At 38.6% G+C, this 14,410-nt stretch overlaps 2 protein-coding genes across 2 annotated transcripts in view; both read right to left on the reverse strand.

Moving 5' to 3' along the window:
- Window positions 1-243: 243 nt before the first annotated feature.
- Window positions 244-6,821, reverse strand: LOC114359230 (protein Wnt-5b-like). The gene is made up of 4 exons (XM_028313528.1): window positions 6,653-6,821; window positions 5,048-5,150; window positions 2,064-2,221; window positions 244-1,790 (listed from the first exon to the last, which is right to left on the reverse strand). Exons 1-4 carry the CDS (start codon window positions 6,791-6,793, stop codon window positions 1,593-1,595), a joined length of 600 nt encoding a protein of 199 aa, XP_028169329.1. The 5' UTR covers window positions 6,794-6,821; the 3' UTR covers window positions 244-1,592.
- Window positions 6,822-11,281: 4,460 nt separating this feature from the next.
- The window catches only part of LOC114359176 (focal adhesion kinase 1-like), a 44,555-nt gene continuing 41,426 nt past the window's right edge, over window positions 11,282-14,410 (reverse strand). Inside the window, exons 6-11 of the mRNA XM_028313458.1 lie at window positions 14,029-14,185; window positions 13,383-13,527; window positions 12,351-12,481; window positions 11,839-11,925; window positions 11,420-11,501; window positions 11,282-11,328 (exon numbers count right to left, since the gene is read on the reverse strand). Of these exons, the coding sequence (XP_028169259.1) occupies window positions 11,282-11,328; window positions 11,420-11,501; window positions 11,839-11,925; window positions 12,351-12,481; window positions 13,383-13,527; window positions 14,029-14,185 (649 nt within the window). The remainder of the gene's footprint in view (window positions 11,329-11,419; window positions 11,502-11,838; window positions 11,926-12,350; window positions 12,482-13,382; window positions 13,528-14,028; window positions 14,186-14,410) is intronic.

Below are 14,410 nucleotides of genomic sequence, written 5' to 3' on the forward strand. Positions count from 1 at the left end.
AGTATGCAGAGATTCAATTCTACGGAGTGGAATGCGGTGCGTTATACGGATGTGCAGAAAAAATACGTAGCGTTTCCGGGTTTTTGCGAATTAAAAATAAATGAGGAGTTGAGACGTTTGGAAGATCCTTTCGCTCCGATTAGATGGTTTCAAATGGAACGTAGTTTTGCGGCTTTATCGAATGCCCTATTGACACAAAACGAATCGCTGAATACGGCGTTACGGAAACTTATTGANTTCGGGTCGTAGAGTACATGATTTGACACTTTTACATTGTGATACAAATCACTTAATAGACAATGGAGATTCCATTACCATGCATCCCGTATTTGGTTCAAAGACAGATTCGGCATCCTATCAACAATCAAGTTGGACTTTGTATGCTTCGCCAGATAGAAATACAAATGCTCTATTTTGGATAAGGTCGTTGATAGATATCTCAAAAAATAGAAGGGGTTCATTAACAAATTTATTTATCACAACTAGAGAACCTGTTAAGCCAGCCTCCGCGGTAATCATAGGTGGCTGGGTAAAACGAACTCTTTCTGAGGCAGGAATAGAGGCTTCCCCTGGTAGCTGTAGGTCAGCGGTGTCATCACTAAATTTTTTAGAAAAATATCCTATTAATGAAATTTTAGAAAAAGCTAATTGGCGGCATGAAAACACTTTTAGAAAGTTTTATAACAGAGATGTAGAAAAAAGTGGCCGAAGTAATGATGTGACTTCAGAAAAGTCGCTTTCTCAATTCTTTACACCCTCTAAATAATAGAAAATTGAAATTGTATTTATTTTTATTTATCAATCGCAATTAACTACCTTTACTTTTATTTTACCTTTATGTTGCTGAAATGATGGTCAGTTAATTTTTGCCAGCAAATTGGTTGTTATGTTTACTTTCATTACATTTTCCTACATATACGATTACTAATATCACATTGTTGTCTTTTATTTCGCAAGCCACCAGAAGATAACAAACAGATCTCACATAATGGACTTCGGACGTCAAACGGAACACATAATATTGAAATTTTACCTTAAAATAAAATTTGTATTATGTTTCCTCAGACGTCCGAAGTCCAAATAATGCCTTCCTGGTGCTAGACCATATCCTCATTATTGTTTTATGAGCCGAACAATGACACAAACTGGTGGCTCGCTCTCTGGTTTCTGAGTTAGTTCCAGATTTGGCTATTGGGGGCGCTAGCGGCGTGGTCACGTGACGGTAAAGTAGCGACATCTAGCGACAACGCAAGGAAATACGATGTACTCTCTCACATAATGGACTTCGGACGTCTGAGGAAACATAATACAAATTTTATTTTAAGGTAAAATTTCAATAATATTTTCAGTTTCACTACACAGTAGGTATCCGCAGTAATGTTATGTAATTAGTTGAAACTTCTAGTTATTGGCATTTCTGGGTGTATTTATATCAACCCAAGCGAAAAGTTGAGATTTCAAACCCTCACACGTATTGCACTAACATACTTATTTCGTGAAAAGAAGGAACATTAATTTATGTAAACCATATTCTAAAGTAGTAGAATTTAATTAACTCTCCTTAGATAATTAAGTAATCACAAATGCACTATCTATTTACAAGTATACACCTCTACAGTCTTAACGCAAGTGTTGCACTCCACTCGACAGCACCAATGGAACTTGCAACCGCACCGCTCTTTGATGGTGATCTTCTTGGTGTTGTACCCGCGGCCGCAGCACAGAAGAGCACAGCCGTCCATGCCTGCTGAGGTTCTGTTGCATTCACGACCAGCTGTGCCTAGGGAGCCCTGCGAACGAAATTATTATTTTATTTGTATGTTTCGTAAGATACCTACTACGTTTCGTAGTCGGTGAATTCTAGTGATTATTAGTGTGGTGTTACCTGATTATGGATTGTTTATTCTTTAACTTAGAACTAGAAGCATTCAGCTATTTTAAAATAGACAATTCAACATCATTTAAGCTAAAATAAACGGGTTGCTGAGGCGCAGCTTGCCTCGCCGGGAGACTGTCACCTCTGTCGCTCCCTCGTACTTTTATAATTATCGTATTATATTTACCAAAGACTCATTCCTAACGCAGTAGTTGGGCGACTCTTCGAGGTAGAGCAGGTCTTGTGCCGTGGGCAGCACGAACCGAGGGTCACTGAGCCTCAGCTTGCCTCGCCGGGAGACTGTCACTTCTGTCGCTCCCTCGTACTTTTCTTTTAAATAGTCTCCTGCGAACATATTTTATTTATTTATTACAACAATACAAAATGCTACAACAGCAACCTATGGAAAGCTCGATGCGTGAGCTCTCGAAAAGGTCTAAAGTATGGAACGAAGATTCGGCAGTACCTATACCAATGTAAACAATATAGACGAGGCGACCTATAAACAAGTGGCTCATCAACAATAGAGTATAAGAAGACCTCTAACTCCCTGTTCAATAGACCGATGACAGAGATCATGTTAATTGATGCTCCTTAGTAGAATGGGTCAATATTGTGATATCAAAAATGTTAATGTTACGAATAGATAAACCTACATAAAGACTTCATTGTTCACCATAAGGAACTCCCAAAAGCAATAGCATTCTTCAGTAAATGCCTAATCAGATTTTACGATAATTACACGCCGAGCGCGCCTCCACACCGGCATTAATAAAGCCATTTAATTTACACCAACATTATTACCTTTAATTACGACTTTAGTGCACTAATAAAGGTCCATTAGCATTTTTTTACGATAAATAAATTAAACGCGCTCGGTTAGACGTGCCTTTATGGGCGTGGGTGTTGATTTACACCGCCACCCGCGAGATGGCGTGTAATGTTTTGTAAATAATAATTAGGGCTATTGTGGGAAAGTTGAAGTAATATGACTTGTAAATGCACATTGTATATTTTTGTAACAAATAGCACTAATATTAAGTGTTTGGTAAGCCAGAATCTTTCATACATAGTAGGTACCTTGTTGTGTAATTAAACTCTAGGTCACTTGGGTTCAGACATTGAGTCATTGCTGTGAAGGCAATAATTGTATTTTTTTTGCTTTTGGCATGGTGAGGCAGTCTACTATGATATTTACTGTAACATTTTATTTGAATAAAATATTATTATTATTATAAAACTTTATTGCACAATAAAAATCATACAAAAGGTGGAATTAATGCTATTTAAGCATTCTCAGCCAGTCGACCCCTGGGTTATGCAGAAAGCTGTGAGTGCGAAGGTAGAGGTAGAAGGGTAGAAGTTACAAAATATAACACAATGAAATAGTACTCAACGAGAAAATCGACTTAAAGCATATTTTGTAACTTTTATACAATAGAAAGAAGCAAAATAATTATCAAACAACTTTAACCCACTCTAATCCAGCATCAACGCCAACTAAAGTACCAAAAAACAATATCCAAGCGAGTCTTTTAACTCTTCCATTAGTCGGCAACCACTTTTTATAACGGGTCCAAATGGGGCCATTTATATCCCTTTCACACGGAGCTACGGACAATGGACCCACCCATTGATATGACAACGCCATTTAATAACTAATCATAGTCATTAAACATCAGTTTGGGCAATTAAAACTAGCCCGTAGTTAAGGCGAAGCGTCTGTCGTAATAAACCTTCATCAAAGATTTTTTCGTAGTTATCCTTTTCTTTGGCTAAAAAAGTTAAAGTTTTATGAGTTTACGCACCCATTTACCTACATGCTCAACAATAGAGGACCTATACATTAACCTTAGAAGAAAATGAGTAAAAGCAAAGATGAATGTACCTAACTCACATCGCGATCGCGATTCTTTTAGTTGTACAAAAAGATCTAACAATTTAATTTACACTTTTTGCAAATTGAAAATGATGAATTCGCCACTGGTGCCGGCGTCCTTGGCAATATCCGGCCTTGTACGTTCTCAAATGACAAAGCTATGCCTTAATAAAAGTTAATCAATCTTTTTATTGATCAAAGTCCCTTTGTATGCTAAATGTGTGCCAGCGTGAACTGACAGCGGTCTAATAGCCACTCATTAACTTTCGCCACTGTATCCGAACACAATGGACCATAGACTAGCCGGCCATTATTTAAATGATGGTCACTTCCCGCTATTTTTATTTAAAAAAAAAATGTTTATTTTTTCTTTTCAGAAAAAATGTTTTACTTACAGTGAAATTATGGTTATGGGACCACCCAATGATGTTTCCAAATATTAAAAGGTCAAATGATTAAAAAGAGTAATAAAAAGAGGAATTTGGAGCTCATTCGTGCTTGAACTAATCGGACCGTAGCTGCGTAGTTGTGCCGTAACTTTGGTAAGTCATAAAAGTTAAGCTAAATTAGTTTAAAAAGTATCAAGCAAGGTAGGTATGGTTAAAATAATATAATTATGGTATGCCATAGCTGGTCTCATTTCGGAGTTCATAACACTGCATTTACTAGCACTGGTGAAGGTCGGGGAAAAGTGCTTGGATGTGGGTATAGCTAGCAGGACTGATCTTGTGTAAATCCTTGAGGGAGGCCTTTGTCCAGCAATGGTCGTTATTCAGCTGAAACGAATGAACGAACACTGCATCGCACGAATAGCGTACCATGGTTCACCAAATTAAATCATTTTCTTCCTTTCATATCTCCATAACCGTCTGCATCGCTAGGCGTTCCGCTTGCTTTCAGAAGCTCACCTGTGTGATTCCACCATCACCCGGTGCCTTATTGATTTTCAGCTGTTAGACAGCCGTTCTAAGGATCTGGTAAAGGTCACGAGGAGCATCTAGATGAGGTCACAGGACCGGTTTGTTGTGGAAATCCGTGAGAGCTTTTGTCCAACAGTGGACGTCATATTTTGACTATTAAACGCAGTGGCCACCTTGGTGGTTTTACCACCAGAAATGGCGCTTTTTCAACGCTCTTGGTGGTATGTTTTAATTATTTCTGGTGGTTTTTAGAATGGTTTTTAGCAGTTTTTCAACATGGTTTTTAGCGTTTTTTCAGTATTCCAGTATGAAATGGAACACATTTTTGAGTTTTAAACGAACGAACGGTATAAGTAGATATTGAGGACTCACCAACTTCCCTGAAAGTGGGCAGCTGTTCCCAGCACGTGACGAGACTGCACGACCCCGACACGCCGTGGCATTTGCACGTCACTCGAGACTTCTTGATCACAGCCTGTGGATAGAAGTAGGTAAGTACTAATTAATATCCACGGTAACCATGCATTTGGCTTTGAACTTTAAGACGTTTCGCATATGTTCGAATAAAGCTTAAATTCACTGAGACACGGGCACTTGGAAGTCACCTGGGAGTGGACTTCTTGATAACAGCCTGTGGGATAGAAGAACAATACAGGGTGGAATTTTGTAATGCCACCTGGAGGGAAAGTAGCGAAACATTGTTGTTTTGCAACACATAATTATTTCGTTTGCTGATGACCGAAAAATGTAACAGCTTATATCTAATAAAGCAAAGCACTGACCTATCGAAGCGAAAGAAACGAACGCCAATCAATTCTTCTTCACATAAAACAAAAAATATTTTAAAATATCTTACTAGTGATATCTGTTCATCTGCTAAGGCTTTGGATCAAGTAAATTAAACTTGGGATTAAATATGTCTAAATATAGCTGTATTAACAGGCTACGCCGCAGCGACATAGCTACAAGAGAACAGCCAGCCATCAACACTTCGCGCGATCACATTGAGAGGAAGAAGATTCCGTGTTTTGGAGGGAAAAATCTGTAACGTTTTGGTCTGATAGGTAGGTATGTGACAAATAATAAACCTGTAGATAAACTTCAAAAGCTAAAACTTCGAAATACTTGACGATTAGTTTAAAATGTTACAGATTCTTAGTTACTTTCAGAGGTTTACACGTTGCTTTCCTCTACATGGTTGATTTTTTAATCTGCTGTGTAGTAAAATTTAATGTCATCAGTAGTTTTTTTTTCACAGAAAAATATTATGTATGAAACTTAGGTATGTATGAAATGACATGGCTGCTAGACACAGGCTGTAGCGCCGTAGAACTAATATCTCGTAAGTCGGCTGAAGAGGGCTTAATCTTTAAATTGTTGGCTCAGGAGTGTTCAGCAATGAATTGAACTGCGTAAGACGGGGATTTGTCTTTAAGAGCTTACGCTGGTATATTATTATTACACGATGCATATTAAATTGAGACTTTGTATGTCAGTAGTTTTGGTGTGATTAAAGGTAAACGTTGGCAGAGGCTTACACGTAAGTTCTTAGTCAGTTTTACTTGATATCATTTTTGGCAAGCGTTGTGTGCCTTCAAAGAAGTTACCACGCCTTTCGACGGTTGAAATTTAATAGCCAAAGATTTTAAAATGAATCAAAGAACAGGAAGATGTGAAATAGCATGTGCTAGCATAGCAGTGTTTTTATAAAATTAACCAGGTTTCATATTGTTCGAAAAATATTGTCTTGTAAGTTATCTATTTACAATCACGTACCTACATTACATTACACTCGGAAGACCGTAATAGAAAAGCAGTGTAATTTATAGCACTGACGTGCTGGAGCGGAGCCTGCTCAACAAAAACCTCCATGGTTTTTTCGAAGCGTTTTACGGCCCTGCCCTGGTCTACAGTCCTTGCAGCCTTTTTCTTTAGTAGGTAGACCATGGAGGTGGATTTTTCGTATTTCGAACTCACCCGTCTACCAGCCTCGTTGTTGTGCCTGTTCATAAGCTGACGGCCCTGCTCGCGGCTGCCTCTCTTCACCTTGCGCTCTCTCTCGCGGATATCCACAAAACTCTCTGTGAACCTGGGAATCATAATTTGTAAAGATGGCATCACAATAATTCACAACTCGTTTTACTCGATAGCGTTTTATTGACACCTGCCTATAGGAATACCCTGGAGACTATTTCAGGGAATCATTACCACTTACTTAGTTTGATTTTAATAGATCTATACATTAGTATACATACACCTATTTATATAACAATCAAAACCGTTTATAACTACGCAAAACGATACTGTGTGTAATAAATGTAGAGAGCTGGCGATACTGTGATATACATTTTACATCTACGGGTTTTCCTAAGCACACCTCCTAACTATCCGCTGCCAGTCTTGGCTCCTGGTACTCCGAAAGCTTTTCCCAAGGGTAGAAAGAGAGGGTTAATCTGAAAGAGAGGGGTGAAGCTTTCCTTACCCCTTGGCCCCGCCCACTTGGCTACGAATATCGATTCGTAGTACAGGGTATTGCTGATGAAGAAAATTCGTATCTACGGTAAATTGATTAAGGTTGGTTTTGTAATGTAAGGATATTTTGGATGGAGAAAATGCGCGGGAAAAGATCTCCAATATTTTGTTTATTTCCTCTTTAATATTTTAAAGAAAAACGGTTAAGTATTTTAAATTACATTAATATTATCGCCTTTATATGATTTTCCAGTGTTTTCTTCATTTAATTGGAATTTTAGTAGGAAAGTTGAAGCAGTTGAAGGGTTGCCCTAACCGGCAAAAATAGCGAGGCGGATTAAACACCCCTTTCGGCCTATGAACTCCTGGTACTTGATAACGGATTTAAGCATTCTTAACCCGCTAAACCCGGGTTATCCGGGCTTGGCCCGGATTAACGAACCGGTTTCGCTTTGTGCTCAGAATAACCTATTTGTTAGAAAATAACAGAAAAACAAAGTAATAGAAATACTCGTACTTAATAAGTGGATTATTATAGAGAGCTTTTTAATACCGAAAGTAAATTACAATTACAATTTTAGAAGTAGTAATTATTTAACGTTAATTAAAAAAAAACAATGGGTTATGAACTAACTATTTTAAGTTCTCTAAAAACATAAGTTTTTGATTTCAAATAACGTTATTATAATTCATTTGTGTTATTCTGTACATTTTCAACAGTTTGCACCAAAACACTTTATTAACTTATCGTTACTCAAGTTCAACACAGCAAGAATCCAACCCCAACCCTAAATTCTTCACATTCTTGCGATTGCTTCGCACCCTCTCCAGTTCATGTGCGCCTGGTAGGAAAAATACTCGAATGCGGGAAAATCTCCCCTACGAAGCGGCTTTTCAGAGCGCCACAAATTCTTGAGCGCATTCCTAACATTTTCCACCTACGGCCGATCATGCGCTCCTGGTAAAGAAAATTCAAACAGACAAATCGGAAAAGCTTTTTTAAAGTATTCCAAAAAACTTAAAAAGCTCCACCACGACCACGCTGGGAAAACGTTTTTCCTACCCTTTCCATGTGTGTGTTCTAAGCTCCGCCCACTTCACTTTTTTATTTTTCACACACCCAAAACATGCGCATTAGCTTTTTTGTTCGCGTTTGTTCGACGTTTTTCCGACCTTCTCCAACGTTATACGCTCCTAGTATTCAAGGCTTGGATTTTTACAAACCCTCGTCTAAGAAAATCCAAATCTTCTTTTCCCGTTTTTCCCAGCTCTATTTTTCAGGGAACGTCTTCAGTGAAACTGGGTAAACTCCAAACGTGCAAAGCGCGAAACGCGGTATTCGTGACACGTTTAACTGCTGATGGTTTATGTGATCCTGGTACGCCAGTTCGAAAGTGTGACGTTGCCATGACGAAAAACTTGGCGTTGTCGGCGTTACCATGGTGAAAGGACGATCTTTTGATACGAGTATCCTCGCTTCTTTGCCTGCCTGGTACCTTCGACTCGAAATATGCAGAAAATTCCATGTTTTTGTGAAAATGTACCTTAAAAGAAAATAAAACAACTCAATTTTTTATTTTCTTTGTTGTCTGCCATCATTTTTCGTGGAAATGTCCTGCAATTTCCCTGAAACCACTTCGATTAAGGTGGGGGAAGTGAAAACGTATTCGATGCGCCACTGAAGGAGTCTTTCAGTTTTATGACCTCCTGGTATACTGAGGCGCGCCATGAAAAAATACAGCCGGTTACCATTTTCATATGAATTATTTTATTTATTTTTATGATCATAATATTTAAACTGTAACCCCAATATGTGAGTGTCTTAAATGTATATTGCTGTTGGTGTATCTTTATCAATAAATAAATTAATAATAAAGAAATAAATGAACAGATATGACATATTGTAATAAATTAGATTATTTAACATTTTGAATGAATTGAAATAAACACATTTTCATTTTTCTGGTTAGTATTAGACATTAGAGAGAAAGATATCTTTAGGTGTGGTATTATTTTGAAACAAAAAGTTAAAATACATTTTTTTGAAACGAGTTGCAAAGTACTAGTTTAGTCAGACTATAGTGTGATCTAAATCTACATTTTTTAATGATTATTACTATATTTTTGACCAATTTAATGCGATAAATTACGGTGGTAAATCGATCTACGCTATTAAAAAATTGACTATTGTCGATGATCCATCCCATTTATAGTCAGTTGAATGCTGAAAGTTTTCACGTTTTGGTCGTACTATTTCAATTCACCCTTTTGGTACGTGAAAAGATTCTAGAACCGCACGCTTGGCAGCAGATATTCATTTAACTACCATTCCATTGTTAGTGGGCAGTGGACCTTTTAATTTTTTTTTTATTTTGAGGTATATGCATTAAAGAAAACAAATTACAGTACTTCAAATAAATGTTTAAATGTAAAATGAATTTTATAAAACTTCACGAATTTGGGACACTTTTCTGCTGAAATATACTGAACATTGAAATTAATAATACTGAAAATTCACTCTGCTTTTCACTCAACCCTTACTTGGTTTCAGCAGATAACCCTTTCGCTACGCGAAAAAGTACTCGGAGCACATGACTACAGAGGCGGCTACGGAATCTACTACGGCGTAGCCTCGCCTGTTGCTACGGGTTACGGGCTGTAGCTACAGAGCTTTTCAGGGAGCTTTGCTTTAGCCTAGGTATGTAAATGGCGTAAAAAAAAGATTTAAAGTGGGTAAGTTATTCAACTATGTTTAATCGAGTCGGTCTTTTTTTGAAAGAATTTGACAATGTTTTGTGTAAACGGCGATTGCAAACATAATGAACGTGTATTTAATTCGTTGTTGTTTTAAATCAATTTCATAGTGAAATAGTATGTTTTACATACACTAACTAATGTGAAAAGAAAAATTTACGTAGTAGTAATTTAAAAGTACAGTTAAAAACATTTTTATTTAACAACGCAGTTAAAATTCAGCCCACATTTACTCCATACAGCGCCACTCACCCCTTTTCAGTTTCAGCAGTAACCCTTTCAGAACGTGAAAAGCTACCAGGGCGGCAGGAACGCTGAGGGGTGGCTACGTGCTACGGCTACGTTGCTACGAGCTACGGACTACGAGCCACCAGACACCCACCCCCTGTACGAAGTATAACTTGGCACCCAAGTTAAAGAGTAAATTATGTTGGTTTACGAACGAAATCGAATCGAAAGAGAATTGAATTCAAATCAATACTTGTTTTACTCATCAAAACTAGTTAGAGGTACTTTGTAATTGCTTACTTATGTTTTATAATTTTAGCTTATCACTAACACTCGTACTAATGTAAATACGAGTCATATTACCTCTATGTATACTCGCATGCACAATGATAATTGTGCGAAAGCGGTCAAATACCTGCGTTGTTATAAAAACAATGTAGTAGATTTTATCGGACTAGAAATGCCATACATTTTGAATGAGATAATTATTGTAAAGTGGTAAAGTGGTGAGTGTAAAGTGGTAAGTATTTATTTTGAAGCATATTTTTCTTGTTACGTCAGTTCAAAATAAATGCAAATGTCTCTGGTAGATGTTGTTCAAAAAGTTTCTGACTGCTATATTTTGCGTATTCATTGTAGAATTGCCCCATTTTCGTACCGGGTTAGAGAGAAAGCCTTACGTAGAGCCGACTACCGCTCCACGCCCTATGCTCGCCTGGTACAAGACCTGTCTCTAGCCATGCTTGACACCCGTGAGGATCAACTGACAGCTCTCATTTGTAACTTTCACGTTTTCCGTTTAGTTCAGGTAACGTTTTATTAAATTACTAGCGGCCGCCCGCGACTTCGTACGCGTGGATCTCGTTTTACCCCCCCTTCATCTATCTTACGCGGTTCAGATTTTTTCATACAATTTTTTTTTCCCGCTAACTTCCGTTCCCGTGGGAATTTTGCAATATCCTGTTGTAACTAAGCTTTAAGTTTACTAAGGTACCTGCATGCCAAATTTCAAGCGTTTATCTTACGCGGTTTAGATTTTTTCATACAAATGTTTTTNATTATCTACATAGAAAAAGGCATAGATCAGACAAAATGATCTTTTTCATAAAAATATTTGGATTCTGGCATTTACTACCTACGAATATTCCGAATTCATAACTTACTTTTGCATTGACAGTTGAACGATTTCCATACAGTAGCTTGAAATTAAAAATGAGCATGTTTGAAGTAATGGACATAATATACAACACATCACATATAATATAATAAATACTTTATTTATATACTTACTAGTTCTGTTCCATAATGACGTCTGCGAGTCTGTGACTAGTCTACAGTATCCGTCTACTAAATCCGCCAAGCTTTCTGCAGCCTGAAAAATACGGAAAATAAACTTTAATCCTCTTAGTTTTAAGACTAATATCGATAGGTCATTTTATCTGCGACTTGGCATATCCAACTGTGTTAATCGAAAAATCATGACGCAATGTGCAAGAAAAAAAAGTAATAAACAGTGACTCGAAATTAGAATAATGTTCAAATAAAACCTCTGCTTAGCCACAAAGAAAAAACAAAAGACATAATTTGTTACAAGTGACAGCTCGCGGCTGTCAGTTGTTTTGCCGCGTTTTTCCAGTCAGTATGTTTTCAGTAAGTAATTAGGTTATTAGATATTTAATTAATTATCATTATAAATATCAAATAGTTACCTCAACACTGCTGCACGTTATTGTCAAAGTCTCCGTCGCCCCTTTCACCCTTAACTGTAACGCTGCCTTGCCACAAGAAGACCCGCTCTGAAAAAGTCATTTAATTGTTCTTAATTAAATCACGCAATCGACTTTTTTTTCTAACTTGGATTATAAAATAAATAAAAAAATCCTACTTAGAAAAATTATGCATACACACATAAATCCACATCGCCAAGCCAACTTCAGGCAGTCAAATATTTATTTGTTAAAAGGAACGTTGTTATCACGAGTCAATTACTTATGCGCCTATGTAAGAGGTATAATCATCATCATTATCATTTCAGCCACAGGACGTCCACTGCTGAACATAGGCCTCCCCCAATGATTTCCATATCGCGCGGTTGGTAGCGGCCTACATCCAGCGCCTTCTTGCTTTACCTGTCATAAGGTCGTCGGTCCACCTTGTGGTTGGACGACGGTGGATAAGTATAATAATAGGACCTAATATACACTTGTTTTATTATGTATACCTGCGTCTGTGTTTGCTGCGACTGCTGCGTGCAAGCCGACTTGAGTGTCTGCACTGCGACTATATCGCTGAACGATGCTATCTTGGTATACGTTGGAGGCTCGCCCGCTTTGTGCGACACGTACGATATGTCTGAAATCATACGTCACTTTCAAACAATAATGTAAAATTAGAAACTGCGACTAACACTGGGCTAGTAAGATCCTGTTACTCACTAAAGCCTGGTCCGTGAGCACGTAGAATCCCGTCCAATGACCCCAAGCTACCCATCCTTATCGCTCGCGCGTAATTATATTGCTGTCGCGACTGTGCGACGCGCGCCCGCAGTGAGTGTGCGAGCGCGACAGCAACATAATTACGTTCGAGCGACAAGGATGGGCAGCTTGGGGTCATTGGACGGGATTCTACGTGCTCACGGACCAGGCTTTAGTAGTGGCTAGGACAGTGGCGCTATCTGGTATGCACTGAGGCGTAGGAGAACTCTTTCATATTTGCTAGATTTCGTATTCCAGGTTTTGTATTTATTACCAGTTTGGCGCCATTATCTATCAGTCCCCTGGCCGACGGTTTCTCAATTATTGTAGCTTCAGCTCAGTCCCAGTTCAATGCCCCTATGCTTTATATTAGTAATGAAAGTTAGACCCGATGGCCAACTCGACTGGTATCGCCCAGCCAGTCCTCAGTGCTCTTGTGGAAGTCTCCCGGTCGTAACCATACTTCATGAGCATCGTCACTTATTACTTCATGTTACCAGTGAAAGGTGAACAGTCTTCACCTGCTAGCTAGACCATTCTGTTCCTTACTGATATCAGGCCCGACGGCCAGCTCGACAGGTATCGCCCAGGCAGTCCCCAGGGCGCCAGTGAGTCCTGTTCGTAGCCGTAGTGCGTCTTCACTTGCTAGACGATTCTGTTCCTTACCGACATCAGTCAGGCCTATAGCCAGTTGAACAGGTATCGCCCAGCACGTGAAAGTCTCCTGTTACCAGTGAAAGTTGAACAGTCTTCACCTGCTAGACGATTCTGTTCCTTACCGATATCAGGCCCGATGGCCAGTTCGACAGGTATCGCCCAGCCAGTCCCTAGGGCGCCCGTGAAAGTCTCCCGGTCGTAGCCGTAATGCGTGTGCATCGTCTCCAAATACTTGAGCATGCATTCGTTGTCGCTCATGTTTGCCACCTGGGAATTACAAAGTGCATTAATTAAATTACGGATTATTTAAATGATAAAAAGTAATAAGTATATAATTTTGTTAAATGCTTCCTTAAAGTTTTATGCTGTGTTGTTTACTTTGTGATTTTATATTGGTTGATGTTTATTAATTTTTCATTTTTTTTGTAATTTCCAATACGATTATATTGTTATTGTTTATGGAACAAGTAAATGACTTTGACTATGTTTACGAATATTTCGTGAATTGCTTATTTTTATATTTGATTGCCTGACACCAAAACTTTTATTCAGTAGGTACTTAGGCCCTTTCCAGGGCGCTTATACTTGTCCCAAATAGCTTGCCCTACTTGGTATTATAGTGGAATAGGAGGTATATTAACTAAATAGAAAAAGTAGTTTCAGCCAAATGACGTCCACTGCAGGACAAAGGCCTCTTCCAAGGTTGTCCACAACGACCGGCTCTGCGCTCATCGAAACGTTTCTCATGTAGAAGATAAAAATATTTACCTTTTTGAACTGCTGCTGGATCGCTTTCTTCAGCACTTTGGGCTTGATGGCGTCGAGCACGGACTTAGGCAGGAACTTGTGTAGTCCAAACTCCTTCTCGAGGTACTCCACGTTGAACTTCTTGTCCAACGAGATCTGCATGTCTTTGCAGAAGTACCTGAGAAGAAAGGTTTCAAATAACTTTTGGCGACATCTACGACGCGCTACAACACCACTAGTGACCACCTAACAGATGGCGCTGACACGACTTTACTATGGTATACTATGTCGGTCGTTTGGTGTAGTGGTTCGAAACGGACTACTATTCCGGAGGTAGCGGGTTCGATTCCCGCACAGTACAAACATTTGTGTGCATGAACATATTTGTTTGTATTGGACTGGG

This window comes from Ostrinia furnacalis, unplaced genomic scaffold, assembly GCF_004193835.3.
Source record: "Ostrinia furnacalis isolate ACB-3 unplaced genomic scaffold, ASM419383v2 OfSCF4245, whole genome shotgun sequence".
In the NCBI taxonomy this organism is placed as follows: domain Eukaryota; kingdom Metazoa; phylum Arthropoda; class Insecta; order Lepidoptera; family Crambidae; genus Ostrinia; species Ostrinia furnacalis.